The sequence below is a fragment of the Puma concolor genome, chromosome F2, assembly GCF_028749965.1.
Source record: "Puma concolor isolate L17-30 chromosome F2, mPumCon1.1.hap2, whole genome shotgun sequence".
NCBI classification, from domain to species: Eukaryota; Metazoa; Chordata; class Mammalia; order Carnivora; family Felidae; genus Puma; species Puma concolor.
The window spans coordinates 45,563,768-45,582,896 of NC_141684.1; the positions used below are offsets into that span (position 1 = coordinate 45,563,768).

At 37.5% G+C, this 19,129-nt stretch overlaps 1 protein-coding gene across 4 annotated transcripts in view; it reads left to right on the top strand.

Moving 5' to 3' along the window:
• PIP4P2 (phosphatidylinositol-4,5-bisphosphate 4-phosphatase 2) overlaps window positions 1-18,597 on the top strand; it is an 85,966-nt gene extending 67,369 nt beyond the window's left edge. For all 4 annotated transcript variants that reach the window (XM_086695179.1, XM_086695177.1, XM_086695178.1 and 1 more), the window contains 3 exons: window positions 1,744-1,796; window positions 16,077-16,167; window positions 17,029-18,597. In XM_086695179.1, coding sequence (XP_086551305.1) covers window positions 1,744-1,796; window positions 16,077-16,167; window positions 17,029-17,172 — 288 coding nt within the window. In that variant the 3' untranslated portion in view covers window positions 17,173-18,597. The remainder of the gene's footprint in view (window positions 1-1,743; window positions 1,797-16,076; window positions 16,168-17,028) is intronic.
• Window positions 18,598-19,129: the final 532 nt, after the last annotated feature.

The window sequence follows — 19,129 nt, forward strand, 5'->3', positions numbered from 1 at the left end:
GAAAGATTCACTGTTGCTTGCAAAAAAAAAAATGTAGCCTTGGTGTGGCATTCCCAGATGCTGAAAAATAATGATTTTGAGAAGGGAATGAACATTCATGTGGTTTCATCTCTAGTTTGTTTATGTTGGGACTGTATGTCCCTACCATGACTGAGAGATAATTTCAAGGTTAACTAACTTTCTTTGAGGTTTGAAATAAAAATGAAGAAAGAGACGCCTAGGAAAACCCAGATATATTTGATCTTTTTTAAAAGTTAATATTTTTTTAAGTTTTAAATTTTATTTATTTTTTTAATGTTTATTTTGAGAGAGAGGGAGAGAGGGAGGGAGGGAGAGAGAGAGAACGAGTGGGGGCGGGGCAGAGAGGGAGACACAGAATCCAAAGCAGGCTCCAGGCTCTGAGCTGTTAGCACAGAGCCCAACATGGGGCTCGAACTCACCGACTGGGGAGATCATGACCTGAGCCGAAGTTGGACGCTCACCCGAATGAGCCACCCAGGTACCCCAAAACTCAAGAATTTTTTAAAAATTAAAAAAACGTCATGCATCAAAGACTTTCTGAAAGTTATCTTCTATTGTGTGGAAAACATTTGGATATATATAATTTATTGAAACCCTGCTATACTTAGAATTGGAAAGTTATGAAAAGAGATAGGAATGATTTGGAATCCTAAACAAAAATTAATTTTAATAAAAGATTAAGTTGTTTTGATGATAAAACTGAAGTACTTAAAGGAATTCTCCTAAAACTATAAAGGAAATAGACTTTGTAAGAAGGTATATAGAAAAGCAAGCAAAATGGAAGTTGAGAAAGGCATTTTTTTTTATTTTTTATTTTTCGAGAGAGTGTCATCAGGGAGGGGCAGAGAGAGAGGGAGACACAGCATCTGAAGCAGGCTCTAGGCTCCAGCCAGTCGTCAGCACAGAGCCTAATGCAGGGCTCGAACCCACAAACCGTGAGACTTCGACTCATGACCTGAGTTGAAGTTGGATATTTAACTAATTGACTGAGCCACCCAGGTACCCCAAGGCATTTTTAAATATACATTTTGTAGTTAAGATTTACTTTAAACTTATATTGCACATTCTTTCAAAGACTTTCACCCGCTACCAGGAAACCATTTCAAGGATCTCAATAACAAGGAAGATAGCCCATTCTATTGCCTACATTTACAAGGGAAAAAAATTGGTGCTGTAGAAAGACTGTATTTGTTACTTAGAATACGCACGGACAGAACCGAGAGCAGCCGCCTGACTTGAGTTCTCCCTCCACCTCCTTTGCTTAGTTTACTTACTTTGTGGGTTTCCCACATAAATAGATTATAAATAGCTGCATTCTAGTAATGAATTTAAATATTCATATATTTTGAAGGTTAATCTTCAAGATTTAAAGGCAAAACTTCTTTGAAGGTCCCTAAAATATGTTTTTATTCCTTGGGAGTGAACTGAGATATAAGGCTGAAAGAAATCATTCTAATTACAGCATTACATTCAGTTTTCATTGTGAAGCCAACCTAGATTGCGTCAAAGCCTTGGGCAAGTCATGGGAACTGTCGCAAAGGAGAGTCCCAAACTTTATTTTAAGGGACGGAAGAAGTGTTGGAGGGGGAAAGCGCCTATACCCCCAGAGAAGGGGGTTGCTTCTGCTGTGATCCCTGGTAACATTTGAACTAAGAGAAGCATCTTATCAGATTGGATAGTTTTCAGTTGTTTTTCTTTTCAATCTTTTCTTTTTATTTACAGTGGATGGAACTGAGGTTCAACACTCTGGCAAAATGCCCACACTGCAAAAAAATGTAAGTTTCTCTACCATTGGAAATGCTACTGGGAAGTTCTCGAGAACAGTTTAAAGAGTTCAGAATTCTCACTTCGGTGGATTTTGATTTGCAGACATGCTGTGGGACAAATGCATGTTTAATATATTTATGCTTTTCAAAACTAAAAAAAGACATCTTTAAATTGATTAATGTATTCTATTTTGAAATGAAAACGATTGGGCTTGATTATCACTCTCCAAAGGGAAATCATTTCTAAGAAAGAAATTACTAAAATTGCCAGTAACCTGGTGAGGATTTGCAAATGTCCTGAGAGGTTATGATCTGTTGCAAATATTCTAAAATTTGTATTTAAAATATGGCTGTAATCTAGGAGAAACACCAAATGTTTGGGGGTTTATAATTAGGTAGTTGTTAGCTTTTTTTCATTTCCTATCTACTGAGATTATTCTCTGATAGCAGATTTTATATAATTATTTATCTGTCTTAACTATTCAGTCTATTTTCTCTATTCCTAAATAGTGTACCTAAGGAAATTAACAAAACGTAATATAAAAATGGGAAAAAAGTAGAAGATAGTTTGATCAAAGACATTTTATGGCAGCTGTGTTGGAGGTCCCCAAATCACCCCAAGATTCTGTGATTTTCTAGGAGTACTATTAGGAGTTAGTATATATTTGTACTCATAGCTATGATTTATTATACAAAGAAAAATGAATGAAAGAAAAGGCACATGGGACAACGTCTGAAGGAAACCACATGTAAGTTTCCAAGAGTCCTCTCCTAGGTGAGTCACACAGAAAGGGCTTAATGCCTCCAGCAGGGAATTGTTACAACACAGATGAAATATTATCTACCGGAGAAGCTCATTAGAGATTCAGTGTCCAAGATTTTTATTGGAGCTGACCACACAGGCACCTATTACATGGCACATACCAAATTTCCAAACTCTCAGAAGGAAAGCATTCAGTATTCAGCATAAACCATATTGTTTGCACAAACAATTTAGGCATGGTAAGCCATTCTTATCAGGGAATTGTGGGAACATTTTAGAAATTTAGGTTCACAGATGCTAGCCAAGGGTCCCATCTTGAAAGCAGACCATTCAAAGGAGAGCTATCTCAGGCTTGCTATACACTGACTCTTCCTGCACAGTATTTATTTTGATAACAAAATTTTAATTTGAAAATTATTGTTGTCCACTTATGTGTGTGAATTGTAACTTAACCTAAGGAAATGAAACTGCAGTGTTTTGACAGGTCACGTTTTTTTTTATAAAAAAATTTTTTTTAATGTTTATTTTTCTGAGAGTGAGAGAGACAGAGTGCAAGCAGAGGAGAGGCAGAATCTGAAACAGGCTCCAGGCTCTGAGCTGTCAGCACAGATCCCGACGCGGGGCTCGAACTCACAAACCGTGAGGTCATGACCTGAGCTGAAGTCAGACGCTTAACTGACTGAGCCACCCAGGCACCCTGACAGGTCAACTTTTAACATTGAAAATATGGGTTTAGAGCTTAATTGGTGTGGTCCCTAGTTTGATATAAAAACCGTATCTATTTTGAGGAAATCCTAAGAATGATTTCTAGGAGAAAAGAATTGAAGTGTCTGAATAGAATGTATGTAATAAAATCTATTTATCTCTGCTAGATCTAATTCCAACTCAATATAGCCCCATAAGAATAACTTTTTACAGCATATTTCTAGCTTCAAAGGAACAGATACTTCCTTTTTTATTTGTGAAATTAATCAGCTGAATTCTTAACTTTGTTGAATCCAGTAGAAGTCTGTACGTGGAGAGGCAAAGTGGATAAACCCAATAAGCACACAGAAAAATATATACTTTAGAGACACTCCCCCCACATGTACGTGAATATGTATGTGAACGATCCAGATTTCTTTTTTTTTTTTAATGTTTATTTATTTTTGAGAGAGAGAGAGAGAGAGTGGGGGAGGGACAGAGAGTGGGAGACACAGAAACCAAAACAGGCTCCAGGCTCTGAGCTGTCAGCACAGGGCCCGACACGGGGCTCAAACTCACAAACCATGAGATCATGACCTGAGCCGAAGTCGGACGCTCAACCAACTGAGCCGCCCAGGCACCCCTGAATGATCCAGATTTCTGAGTGTTATTTCTGTTTCCACAAAAAGGAAAATATTAAATTGCAAACTGTCTTCACCAAGATCACTAAAAATTCTGTGGAAAATAAAAAGCAGAAACTTTTTGTGATTAGCAGATTGTATGCTAAGCACAGTGATGGTTACTTTATATACAGAGATACCCGAACTGTAATCCTTTCAGCAATCCTGGAATGCAGGAATTATTATCCTCATTTTACAGATGAGGAACTGTTAGAGAGGTTAAGGATTTTGCTCAAATGACTTGGGTAATTATTTTAGAACAGTGGCAATATTTTGCTGATAATAAAGAAGTATTGAATGTCTAGATAGTCTATGATTGGTTAAAATATCACAAGACAGTGTATTAATGTTAAGAATTTATATCAATTACTTAAGGAACAACTTGCAAAGACATTTCACATGGAATAAGTCTGCTTAAATATCATTCTTAAAGGAACATTTATGGAATTGGGATCACATGCTAACCATGGGAGGACTCAGGACATCCGTTACTTATTTGAGTAAAGATACTGCTGTCACATGAACACTCATGGCTTCTTGTCTACATTTTCTTTTCCCTTGGAATGTTTTTCTTCGTAACAAAATGATGAGACATCTGTTGCGATACGATTCTAAGGAATATTGTTTCTTTAAACACAAATATAAAATACCCTAAAACTATTTTTAAGTTCTAGGAGTTACTAAATCATCACTAGGAAACCATCACAGAACATGTGCTGGAAAGCTTCCCCCAGGGGCCTCCAGAGACCAAGGAGCGTTTTTTCATGTCACTGTTTCTTACTCATGCAGCGAGTGGGCTGTTGTAGCTGAAGGTGAGGTTGCTCTTTCAGGTGGGCGGCTTGTGGCCACTGCAGGACAGGAGCTGTAGTCCTAGCCCTCTGAGAGTCCTACTCGTACCCTATCATTATAACCGTCCTCAGACTGGTAGAGACGGCGGTTTAATCCACGGTGATTATCACTGAATATCATTTCTCTGTCTCGGTGATGTACTCCTTTGTGGATCACCTCCTGACGTTTTAAATAGTGGTGGACTCTTACTCTCTTTCATTTTGCTGTTTAGTGCTTTCTTTTATAATTCTCCGTGAATTCAGTAAATAGTCCTGCACCAGGCACTGGGCGCTTGAAATAAAAGATACAACCTTGCCTTCGGGGAACTTATTCTTGTGGGTATAGGGAAGAGAATAGGCAACTAGAGTAAAGTTGTTTAAGTGCTTTGGAAGAGATACACCCTGCCTTTTCTGTTCTCAGGAGCCTTCCCCCCAGATTGGAGGGAAAGGGAACTTAAGACTTCCAGGAGGGGGGTATATGAAGTAAGTCACATTCAAGATGAGTGGGAATGATGTGAAAGAGACTGCAGGATGCTTCCTTGTAGAAGGAGCTACCTGTGCAGAGGCACAGTGGAGTCAAAGTGTAGACGTGGTATTAAGGAAATGGAATAAATAGGATTGAATGTGAAGGTATAAGAGAGAGATTGCGCTGAAGGATGGCTTTATATCTGAGGGGCTATAGAACCACTCACTAAGACAGGGAATCTAGCATCTAGAAGAACTAGGTCTGGAAGAAAGATGCTACATTCATTTTGAACATATTAGATACAAAGACAGTCTAGGTTTGCCAGATTGGCTAAGTCTTCATCCCTTGAACTTCAGAGCCATCCACTTTTCAAACTACTGATCCTGGATCAATATGGCCATGACTTCTCCCTTCCTTTACCAAGATAACTGACAGCTGAAAGAATTCTTTTTTTTTTTTTTTTCAACATTTATTTATTTTTGGGACAGAGAGAGACAGAGCATGAACGGGGGAGGGGCAGAGAGAGAGGGAGACACAGAACTGGAAACAGGCTCCAGGCTCTGAGCCATCAGCCCAGAGCCCAACGCGGGGCTCGAACTCACGGACCGCGAGATCGTGACCTGGCTGAAGTTGGACGCTTAACCGACTGCGCCACCCAGGCGCCCCAAGAATTCTGTGTTGGTTATCTTTTTACAAAAGTATAGCTTTACACTTCAACAAAACCCTGGCTTAATGCTCCGGTTGGAAGTGTCCCTCATTAACTCCCTCTTCCGTTCTCCAAAATAATGATCTCCAGATATTTACTGTTCCTCTTAGGCTCCCATCCCTCACGCTACTACTCTCGCAGGCTCCGCAGATGAGTCGCCTTCTGCCTCCTATATGATCGAACCTATCTGTGAACTCCCTCGTCTTTGCGCTGCCTGCCTGTACACTGTGTGCCCTTCATTTCCTCTTCACACAGGGAGGGGGTCTCTTCCTCTCCGTGCTTTTCCCTTCCCTTAATCACGGCACCCATTCGCTCTGGAGTGAAGTGCAGTTAGCCATCATCCCCACTAGGCCACTGAATTTGTTCTGATAAAATTCACATCGCCATTGCAAATTCTAATAGGTCTGTTCAGTCCCCATCCTGTTTGTTTTCTCTGTAGTGAGTATTAGGTTCTTGTTGATCATCTTCTTTTTTTCCTTACAATTTGTTCTTTGCGTGAAGTCCAGGTACCACTTTTTCCTGGTTTCCTCCCATTTCTGAAAACATTGCTTTGCTCTCTCCTTTGTTGATTTCACTTTCTCTTCCAAGCTGTTAAATATTGCTCTTCTTGCGGGTTGCAACTTGACTACACTGTATCCTGGTTTTCTCATAGTTTCTTCTGCCATTTGTATACCATGAAATCGCAACCAAAATGCCACTGAATCACCCCAGATCTCTCTTTGGAGCTTCGGATATAGATATACAATCTGTATTCGCTATTTTCCCTGTAGTTATTTCAACCTGGGTGTCCACAGGCATCTCAAATGGTCATATCCAACTTCCTTACCCCACTCTACTAAGTTTCCTTGTATGTTGGTGAGTATATTATACTAGTGGATGTTATCCCGTCTGCCCAGCTGACCACGCCAGAAATCCGAATGTATCTTTACTCTCCATATCCAAATGGAAGCAATTCTGTTCCCTGTCAATTCTGTCTCTTGACATTTCAATTCTGTTCTCTTATTCTCACTATTCTTGCTTGAGTTCATGCATTTAAGGTCCCTCTCCAGGACTGTGATCATAGCTTTGTAATTTATCTCTTGGCCTTCAGTCTCGCTGTTCTCTATCCATCTATTAGAGAATGACCCCAGATACAAATGTGATTTTAAACTCTTTGTCTTCACATGTTTTCGTAGCTCCGAAATTCACGGTCATGGCATACAGTTGTGCAAGTTGTAGACTTCACAACGAGGTGCTGTTTTCATTGTTATCCTAGGTTTGTCTATATATGTGGCATATAAACTATCCTGAGGAAGGATATATTCTAGTTATCGATATAAATGCACCATATGGATTATTATAGGATAGGCCCATTGCCTAAAATCCAAAATCAAACTCCAATTTTCTTAGCAAGGTTTAGGTATTTGCCCCCAGGTGTAGGTATTTGCCTGACTTCCCTAGTGTTATCTTTATTATGCACCTTTACACACAACCCACTATGGGCCAACTTCAACAAATTCTTCTACTTCTGTAAATATACAATAGAGTTTCTTGCTTCTGTCCCTAATCCTCATCCTGCTAGGCCTGGGATGACCTGGCTAGTCCCTTTCTCATTATTATAAATCTGGAAAATCCCTACCTAACTTTACATATTAGCTCATACAGCCCTTGCTTCCACTGCTTTCCTCTCCTACAGAAACCTTCTCCAGAAGAAAGGTTATTCCGCTGCTTGTTTTTTGAACAAAATTCTTACTTTGTTCATACCTGAACAGTGCCACTGTTACCTGCTAAAATGACTTACTTACTTTCTCATCTATCCACATCTTATCCTATCCTTAAACCTCACCTAATAAAACCTTCCCTGGTGACTTCCTCTGAAAATTGTGCTGTAAATAACATTGCTTGGCATCACCTTCATTTTCTACATGTTCTTTACACTGCTCGTGGCCCATAAGGGGAATATTGTGAAGGGGAAGGTTAATAATTTGAAGAGTGAATAGTTACATGTTTGGGAAGTATTGCATGATCTTTTTCTTTTGGGAGATTCAGTCTCCATATTTTGCATATTAGAGTCTCTTGACTTTCACATTCAGTAAAATGAAAGACTAGTTAATGATTATACCAAACATCCTTTTAAAGGCATAGCTCAGTTCCTATGAAAGTTAAGAAAATACCTAGGGACCAGCAATAAAGAGGAAATGGCAATCAGGATTGTGATTTCAAATATCCTTAGAGTATTTGCCAATAATAGGGGTCCACAGCCTTGGGTTTCCATGTTCAGATGAAGAACAAGAGAAAGGCCTTGGCCTTGCAGAAAGTGGAGAATTGGAATACCATCTTTTGTCCCCAGAGAAAGTCCTTCATGGTCCATGAAAAGAGTAGTCAGGAAAAAAATCTACCAGGAAAGGAATATTACAAAGTACAGGTTTTAGAAGAACAATGACTTTGAGCCTTATATTTTACTCTTTTATGTGGTCTAGGAAAACCCAGTCCCAGAAATCAACTTAAAGTGGTTTAGGGTTTGCCTCATTCTAGGGAGCCTAAGAAAGACAAGTGAAAATTCTCTGTGGATGAAGCCACCCTAAACCATTCTTATGGCTTTCTTACATTAAGATTAACCAAAATAAATTTTTCAACAAAATTTACCAACCACTTGAGGAAATAAGGTCCTATAAGCAGAATCAGCATCAATAACAAACAGTATAATTAGACTCCCAAGGACTTCACATATAATTATTAGTTATAGAATGTGTTATAACCATGTGTAAAATGTTTAAGAAAATAGAAATTCGAAAACAGTCTATAAAAAAATGAACAAGCACACACTTGAACCTGTACATAAATTTGCATAGCAACTGTATTCTTTATAGACCCCAGTTGGGAACAACCCAGATGTCCTTCCATGGGTGAATGGTTATACAAACTGTGGTACTTCCCTACCTTGAAATACTACTTAGCAATGAAAGGAATGAGCTATTGACACATGCAACAGCTTGCATGAATCTTGAGGAATTTATGTTCAGTGAAAAAAAAAAAAAAAAAGTCCCACAAGGTTGCCTACAGTATGATTCCATTTATGTAACATTTGAAATGGTGAAATTTTAGAAATGGAGAACAGATTAGTGAGTACAGACAATAGGCAGGTGGGAGGGATGTGGGTATGGTTATGAAAGGATCTTTGTAGTGTTGGAACTGTTCCGTATGTTGACTGTGGTAATGGGTACTTAAACCCACACATGTGATAAGATTGTGTAGAATTAAACACACAAATGAGTATAGGTAAAGAAGGAAATCTGAGTATCAGTGGATTGTATCAGTGTCAATATCCTCGTCATAAATACTGTACTGTAGTTTGCCAGACGTTACCCCTGGATACATAGCACCAAAAATGCATGCGATCTCTCTATATTATTTCTTACAACTGCTTATGAATCTACAGTTGTCTTAAAATAAAACCTTTACCTAACAAAAGCAACAACCAGGTAGATTTAAAAGAAACAATAAAACATACAGAAATTGAAAGTTACAGACATTAAAATGCAGTAGACAGGTTAAGCAGAAGATTAAGCTGAAAACCAACGTTGTAGATTAGAAGATAGAGATAAGGAAATTACCCAGAATCCATCAGGGACACAGAGGTGACAGTAATATTAGGAGAAATATATATGAGAACATTCAAAATATATCTGAAGGCAAAAACAGAGAATGAGATGGGTGGGGCATTTTGAAGAGCTAATTAATCCCTGAAGATTTTCAGATCTATGAAAGGTACAAGCCTTTGGATTTGAAGAGAACAATGAAATCCATGCAAAATGAGCAAATGCATTATAGTGAAATTGCAGAAAACCTAAGATACATAGAAAATATTAAAATCAAAGAAAGAAAAGAGAGATTTTTTTTTGAGATTTAATTTTTTTAAAGTAATCTTCACACCCAATGTGGGGCTTGAACTCACACGCCTACGATCGAAAGTCTCATGCTCCACCAACTGAGCCAGTTGCCCAAGACAGATTTTTACTGTAAAAAGGATGACAGTTTTGCCCACAAATATCTCAACAGCAACAATGGAAGCCAAAAAATAAATTTAAAAATACTTCATTAAGAGAAATTAACTATCAAACTGGTATTCTAGATCTAAACCATAATAGAATAATGGAGGCAAAATAAAAGTGTTTTCAAATGCAGAACCAATGAACCAACAAACAACAACAAAAAATCCAGAACGTTTACTATCTTGATATCCTCACTGAAGAAACTGCTAAAAAGTAATTTAGGGAAAATGGAAAAATATCCCAGAAGATGGTTCTACAAGGCAAGAAGAAAAGGTAAACGAAGACATTGTAAACAGCCATAAAGAATGTTGAATAAAATAGCAAAAACAACAGTAATGGTAATATTAATGCTGATTAATTTATAGAAATAAAAATACAACAGAACTAAAATATTCTTTTTTGAGAGACAGGGTGTGAACAGGGGAGGGGCAGAGAGAAAGGGAGACACAGAGTCTAAAGCAGGCTCTAGGCTCTGAGCTGTCAGCACAGAGCCCGGTGCAGGGCTCGAACTCATGAACCTTGAGATCGTGACCTGAGCCAAAGCCAGACACTTAACTGACTGAGCCACCCAGGTGCCCCATAACAGAACTGAAATATTGGAGAACAAGAACATGTAAGCTGGGAGCGAATATTTGAAGTTAAAACTTCCTAAGATTCTTGTATTTAGTGGGAAGGTAGATTTACTAAATGATTTTAGTTTTTAAATGTTAGGTATATTAAAATTTTATATGCAGCTACTAAGTTAGTAGAAATAAATTGTAAACCTTTCTAAATGTAGGGGGAAAATAAACTAAAAGAATCAAAGTTAATCCACAAGAAATCCAGAAAAGAGGGTAGAAAAGCATAGAAAATACAGAAACCATAGAAAACAAAATAAAAGAGCAGAAATAATCCATATATATATATATCAGTTGTCAGAATATGTGTAATTAGACTAAACTTCTCAGTAAGACTTGCCAGAAATTATCAGACTAGACTGAAGCCCATCTGTGCAATCTGAAAAGCAAATACACGAAATACAGGAGCATAGGATGGAAGTTAAAGGAGGGAAAAAGATCAAATCATGAAACCCTCAGCAAAGGAAAGATATACCAGGCGAACACTAACCAACGTTAAAATAGTAATATTAATATTAGTTAAAAGAGCTGTTCTCTTCCTTTTATCAGAGGAACTGACCACCCAGCTAACCATATTTTCTAGCCTCTCTTGCAGAAGGTTGTAGCCATGTATTTAAGTTAAGGCCAATGGAATACGGACACAAGTGATGAGTGCAGCTTCCTTATACTCTCCTGAAAGGCAAAACTACTTGCCTTAATTTTCTCTCCCCTCTTCCATGTGACTGAAAAAGTCACCTACAGCAGGAGCCTTGTCACCCGTTGCATCTGGCAATGACAGTTAATCATGGAACCATGCTGTCTACCAACCCTAAGCTGTATTTACCTTTGAATTCTTTTCTGCAAGAGAAATAAACTTTTTTAAGCTACTGTATTCTGGATGTCTCTATGATCGGATTCTAGCAGGTACCTAAGTATGTCATATGCTTTAGGGTAAAAAGAATTATTATGGTCACTTCATCAAAAACGTAAATTTTGAATTTGTATGCACCACATAATATAACTTCAAAATTAAGTAAAATAAAAATTGATAATTATAAGGACTGTACTCCTGTAGACATAAATATGAAAAGGTAAACTCTAATACTTTTAGAAGACTTTAAAAATATTTTTATGACAGGTAGGAAAGAATTTCCTACACAAGGCAACAAAAAGCACAAACCTGAAAGGAAAATATTGATAATTTTTACTATATTAGAATTACTTTATGGGGCGTGTGGTGGCTCAGTCGGTTAAGCGTCGGACTTCGACTGAGGTCATGATCTCACAGTTCGTGAGTTCGAGCCCCGCATCGGGCTGTGTGCTGACAGCTCAGAGCCTGGAGCCTGTTTCGGATTTTGTGGCTCCCTCTCTCTCTCTGCCCCTCCCCAACTCGCGCTCTCGTGTGTCTCAAAAATAAATACACATTTTAAAAAATTTAAAAAAAAAAGAATTACCTTACATTACATTGATTTCATGAATAAAAACTCATTATCCAAAGATGTTATTAAAAATGAATTTTAGAAACCACAGGCCAGAATCCTCACCAACTGTACCAAGTTGGAACTGCCACTACTATCACGGATTTCACCTCATTGCTGTTTGCAAGATCCCTGGTGGATGTAGTTTAAAAATTTTGAATAGCCAAGACTTCACTCAGTTATTGGCACAGTCTGTGAAGCATGGCTTTGAGACAGTATACGAGGTTACTAAAACATGTATGCGCATAAGCTTTGTAAAGCGTCCAGGAGCAGGACACTGGCACCAGCGTGTGACTAGCACCCCCTGCTGGGCTGAGATCCACTTGCATGCTCTCCTCCAGTGGCTGTATCAAGTCCTTATTCAGATGGGTTCACCTCACAATCCTGTTACATCTGAGTCTTAAATGGCCTCAGGCTTCTGCCTCTTGAAAACTGTTGAGCCCCTCCTGTACCTGAAGGATGGATGAGGCAGACGTGATCGAGAACCCACAAAGGAACTTTGATGATCCTTGACCTCTGTGACCAATTGTTGGATTTGGAGATGAAAGCAAAACAAAACAAAACAAAAAAACCTTGGTAACATACTGTCAGTACCAAGAACCTGTTTAGTTTACGTTGTAATTCTACAGTCAACTAAAATGTGTACTTTTAGCAGAACTTTGTGTATAGTTAAAGGAGAGATGGCCAAGCCAGGGACAGATTACCTATTTGAGAAACGGTCCTAACAGATTCTTTTGTGTTTGGCACTTTAAGGTCATCGTTTGGCAGAAGTTTAGCATTAATAATCTTTCTGAAGTGTGTTTTAATCAGGTTTAGAACCCATGTTGAGTCTTCTTTTCATGGGTTTTCATAATATTTCTAAATTATTTGTTTAATAATTTTTTTAAGTTTACTTTTATTTATTTTGAGAGAGAGAGAGCGAGAGAGTGTGAGTAGGGGAGTTACAGAGAGAGGGGGGGAGAGAGAATCCCAAGCAGGCTCCGTGCCGTCAGAGAAGAGCCCTGCATGCGGGCTCCATTCCATGAACCGTGAGATCATGACCTGAGCTGAGGTCATGAGTCAGATGCTTAACCGACTGAGCCACCCAGGCCCCCTGGGTTTTGTTTGTTTTTTAAGTAAAGGTTAATCTTGCTGATTAAAAAAAAATAGGCTAAAAGAAGATATAGACAGTGTATATAGCTGCCTGGAATAGTATGCAGATTATGTAAATATCATCTGTGAATCAGTAAGCTGAAGACAGCCCAAAACAAAGAGATGATAATATGAACAAGCACTTAATAGAAAAAACCAGTAGTCAGCTAATGTTTGAAAAGATGTTCTCTCTTGCTAGAAATCGGGGATATATATGTTAAAACCGCAGTGAAATACCATTCACACCCATGAAATTGTCAAGCATGGAAACAATACCAGTTGAAGTGTTGATGTGGGAGGAGCATTGGAAGCTCTCATATAAAGAGAGTAGGGATATAAATTTAGCATTTATTCAAGTTGAAGATATGTCTACAATACAACCCAGCAATTCTGTTCCTAGGAATATGTTTGACAAATTCCTGCATATGTATGTAGGAAATATAAAGGAGTGTTCAAAGCAGCATTGTTATAATAGCAAAAAGTTAAGGAAAAAAAAACCCTTGACTCTCCATCAATAGGGAGAATGAGTAAACTGGCACTTCTGTGGTAATGAACTAGATCTCTACATATCCACGTATGGGTATGGAAGAGTCTCATGTAGAGTATTCAGCAAACGAAAAAGGGCAAGTCACAAACGTGTACTTTAGCATGTGCACATACAAAGTTTTAACAACATGCAAAACAATACATATTGCATACAGATTCCACCTGTGTAATAAATGTATATGAGCTTTTTCAATCTATGCAACAGGTGCTTGTTGGTCATTGCTCTATCCTGGCGATAACATGGCACTTGAGGTGTAGAGTAGCAATAGGTTATTTTTTTTCCTGGGGAGACTTCCCAGAGGTAGTGACTGTAAATTGGGTGATGAAAAATGAGCATGGGTTTTCAAAGGAGAATTCATGCACTGAAATTAATGTGCTACAGCTCACAGAAGAGCTGCTCCAATATTCACTTAGAACCTTTTGATTTATTTAATATAGATTTTTTTTTTATTATTTAATATATAATTCTAATAAACTGAGTTGGTTTGTAATCCATGGCAGATTAGACTGCCAGAGGCCGATACACAGGTAAATGAGAAATGATAGCCAGCTGTGAGGTATAAAGGCAGGGCAAACCACCAAATGCTTGCATAAGAATTAAAACCAAAAGTAGGGGGCGCCTGGGTGGCGCAGTCGGTTAAGCGTCCGACTTCAGCCAGGTCACGATCTCGCGGTCCGTGAGTTCGAGCCCCGCGTCAGGCTCTGGGCTGATGGCTCAGAGCCTGGAGCCTGTTTCCGATTCTGTGTCTCCCTCTCTCTCTGCCCCTCCCCCGTTCATGCTCTGTCTCTCTCTGTCCCAAAAATAAATAAACGTTGAAAAAAAAAATTAAAACCAAAAGTAGTCTAAGGCTAAATATAACATAAAGGCAGTGAATCATATGCCCTGGTAACTCTAGATAGCAACATATACTATGCTGACGATGACCTCAGGTTATCCAGACGTTTATGTTTCAGTTCAAGAATTCAGGAATATTTTTGATATATATTTGCAATGATAGTCATAACATTTTTAAAAAATATTTGGAACTTAAAGGAAACCATTTTTCTGTTCTGCAAAGTTAACCTGTTTGGAATAGCAAATTTCTAAAGTATGCCTAGCAAGTAATGTATTTCTGTATTTCGTTTATTCAGCATACATTCCTTGAGCACTTATACATGTGTTAATATATTTATGCTTAGGAAAAATAGAAAGTGCTAATTTGGCTGTGTGATCTCTGCTGTGCTTGTATCGTTTTGAAAATTACAAAAATTAGAAGTATAAATAACTAAAAACTTTTGGATTTAAAACTTCAGGTGAGAAGTATGATAATAGTATATGCTTTTATGGATTTCCCATAGGCTTCTTGGAGTATGTATTAAAAGATTTTGAAAAGTTAAATCTCTTTAATCTTGTAATCCTAATTCTAAATATTTATCTTGAGAAAACAAAGAAAACTAAGGAGAATGCTTTAAAAAAAATTTTTTTAAACGTTTACTTATTTTGGAGAGAGAGACAGAGACAAAGCATGAGCAAGGGAGGGGCAGAGAGAGAGGGAGACACAGAATCCGAAGCAGGCTCCAGGCTCTGAGCGGTCAGCACAGAGCCCAACATGGGGCCTGAACTCACAAACTGCAAGGTCATGACCTGAGCCGAAGTTGGATGCTTAACTGACTGAGCCACCCAGGCACACCAAGGAGAATGCTCTTAAATGATGTTTACCTGGCATTATTGACAATAATGACAACCCTAAATATCCAGTAGCAAAGAATTGGTTAACTTATGTTATATTCATCCATCAGAATTCCGATTTGAGGATACTTAATGACAGAAAAATACTTACGTAGGTTGGTAAATTGCAAAAATAAAAAATAACAAAATGGCTGGAGGAAAATATGCCAAAATACTAGGTGACTAAAGTAATGGGATTAGAGGTAATTGCCTTTATCCTTTTTATTCTTTACTCTGTTTTCCAAATTTTCTAAAGTAAACATAGTAACTGTTATAACTGCAAGAAATCAAGTGCAATTTGCAAGATAGCATGTATTTTCCATCTTAGAATACATTTTTTGAAATCTATTTTTATCTTGGAAGATCATTACTGACCATAGTCGTCCTTTTGTGGATACGGTCAATAACCAAGACTTGAACTTTGTTTGAAGCCACAATAATGAAATATAATCAATATAATAGGATAGAATAGAAATTATATAATTAATATAATATAATTTACCATTTATGATTTTAACTCATTAAAAATGACATTTTTATGCATGTTCTTGTCTCAAATGGAAGAAATAAATGGAAGCACATATGTCACTGACACCGTAGAAGCAAACTCACAGAGATGAAATGGAGAATCTGCGTGTGAATAATGCTCTCTTTTGCTGTCGTGAATTTTCAGTTCTTCAGTGGGTAGTGCGCTCCCACGAAGACGCTGCTGTGCATATATTACCATTGGAATGATCTGTATTTTCATTGGAGTTGGATTAACTGTGAGTACTACTCTACCTCACTGTTAGAATTCTTTCTTCTCAACTTTATCAGTAGTAAATTGATGAGGCCTGAACCTTCAATGATCCCCAAAGAGCTCCCCGGTGTATTAGGCCTGGAAGCTTCTGAAGGCCTGTGGGCAATCTGAAGCCCACTCCGTGGGCCTGTTTTTAATGGAGCTTGCCCATCCTGTGAAATAGTCTTTTGGGGCTCCTCTAAAGGTTGTTGACGTTGGGGACTTTACCACCCGTTTAACAGAAGGCCACTGTTTTTATTTAGTGCCATGGCCAAAGCAAAGGCAATACTCAATCAGCTACGAAGTTCTGAAAAACCATTCTCTTTGTTTCTATGAAGCACACATTTATTATCATTTTGGGGATGGCTTATTTTTAGAGGAGACTGAAGCTACATAGTTGGCATGAGGATTATTCGGTCCCAGGAGAAGGAGGAGTTACTGATCTTTTTTGTCTCCATTTACTTCCCATGCTCCTTTGTGTCCCCTCATCCCATATTATTTAAACACTCCTGTTGTGTCGTATAACACTACGGAGTTCAGATTACAGATTTAAATACTTAAAGTGGGCTTTTTTGTTTATTTCGTAATAATAATAATAATAAACTTCATCAAGTGGGCTTTTTTGTTTATTTCGTAAAATTTATAGTTGATGTAACTAACAGTATTGTCTTATTAAAATTTACTCTGTCAGTGATAGTCAACAAATCTGACAACTCATAGTTCATAGGGATTTTATGGCCTCCGGGATAGGTTTCATAAAAATCGCATGTAAGCCTATACAAGTTCTCTAAGCAGTGTTTGCTTAAAGTTTTTGATCTTTTATTACTATACTTGCTTTTTATTTTAGGTTGGCACCCAAGACTTTGCAAGGCGATTTCATGCAACCTATGTTTCTTGGGCAATTGCTTATCTCTTAGGTTTGATCTGTCTTATCCGAGCTTGTTACTGGGGAGCCATAAGAGTGAGTTATCCAGAACATAGTTTTGCGTAAGCTCGCTTATGATTCAGTGATGCAGGTGAGAGTATCTAGCAGTTCTTGATAAGCTACTCTGGACATCTTTAAATCATGTATCCTAATGGATCCCATTCTGGTTTATGTATAAAGTTTCAAGACTTTACGAGTATTTTATGAACAAATGCTCATTGCACTACATTATATGCAAATAGTTTGTTTTGCTGCTAGGGTTTCAAGCTCCGAATAATAAAAACTGTGTCTTCATCTTCTTTGACATCTCTTAAAGGTATTTTTGGATTTGTCACCAAACATTACATATAACATCACCCTTTCGTTATTTTTGAATCAGTTATTCCATTACTTGCTGATCTGTGAGTATTCCCAAGGAGTATTTATAAATGTTTCTACAAAAGCTTCACATTTATACTCACGTTTTAATTAAAAAGTGTCAAAATTGCTTGCTTTAAAATCTAAGCAATATGCATTTTGCTTGAACTGCTTACTGTAACTTTAACCTAAGATCATAGTGACCTTATTCAGGAAGAACAATTGAGTGTACCTTCAAAGACTTGACGTTCTTGTCAGATAAAAACCATTTCTAGATACTGTATGCTTGTTTTTTGTTGTTTGTAGAAAGATACAATATTTTGGTAGTAACTTAAAATACAAGAATGAAAATATTTATTTGTCCACAGTTGGAGATGATGTTGGATAAATGTTTTTTCTCAAAGATCACAGGAGTTTTGTCTTTCATTTTTGTCTGCTTTTTTATTTACTAATTATAAAAGTTCTGGTCTAGATTTATGAAACTTAATGTTAATCATCTGTATGTATTCCTTTATAGATGTTGGAGGAAGTATTTCACATAACATGTTTTATAAAACTAACCATTTAAACAAAGATATATTTACACTGGGTTGCCCTCCTTTTCATTAGATCATAATAAATTTTTCCTCTTTGGGCTAATTATGGACTACTTATATGAGAAGAGAGCCTATGACATTTTACACTAGCTAAAATGTGAAGATTAGAGGTAGTTACTCTTATCATTCTTTTCAAATATAGCTGGTCAGATAGTTACCCAATTTATTCCAGAAAGTAGATCAAAGACAAAAAGCAACATAGTTTTCTAAGAATTCACTAGGATTTAAGGAATCAGCTCTCGCACTGCCTATCTTTGCAGTTTTGAAAAAGAAATTGCTTAATTGAGAAGAAATGTTCTAAAGCCTTTAATGTAGTAGAATTAAGATGATGAGATGATATGAGTAAATTAATTGGCTATTCAAGAGGTAAGAATAATAAAGTATTTATGTTCCTGACTAGTATGAAAATGTACTCATCAGAGAATTTGGAGCAAAATACATGTAAACTTAAAAGAGTAAATGATAAATGTCTAAATGCCGTAGCTCAGGATTATATGTACCTTTGAAAATACACTAATAAAGATTATTGTTCAAATACTGCCTCGTTACATTCCATTTAAAAAAAAAATAAAATGGTGGGGGGTGCTTGGGTGGGTCAGTTGTCTGTGCTGACAGCATGAAGCTTGCTTGGGATTCTCTCTCTCCCCCTCTCTCTTTGCCCCTCCCCTAGTCACTCATGCACTGTCTTTCTCTTTCTTTCTCTCTCTCAAAATAAGTAAGTAAACATTAAAAAAAAATTAAAAAATAAAAATAAGATGGTGTTTCCAAAATAGATTTGAGTTATTACTCAAAGGCGTTTTCATGTTTAAGAACATATATAATGTCGGGGTGCTTGGTTGGCTGAATAGGTTGAGTGACCTACTTTTGATTTCGGTTCAGGTCATGATCCCAGGGTCATGGGGTTGAGCCCCACATCAGACTCCACATTGAGTGTGGAGCCTGCTTACGATTCTCTCTCTTTCCTCCTCTGCCTCTCTTGCCTGCTCGTGTGCTCTCTCTCTCTCTCTCAAATAATAAAAAAAGGAAGAACGTTACGTAATGTTTCTTCATCTAATATTCACTTATATTTT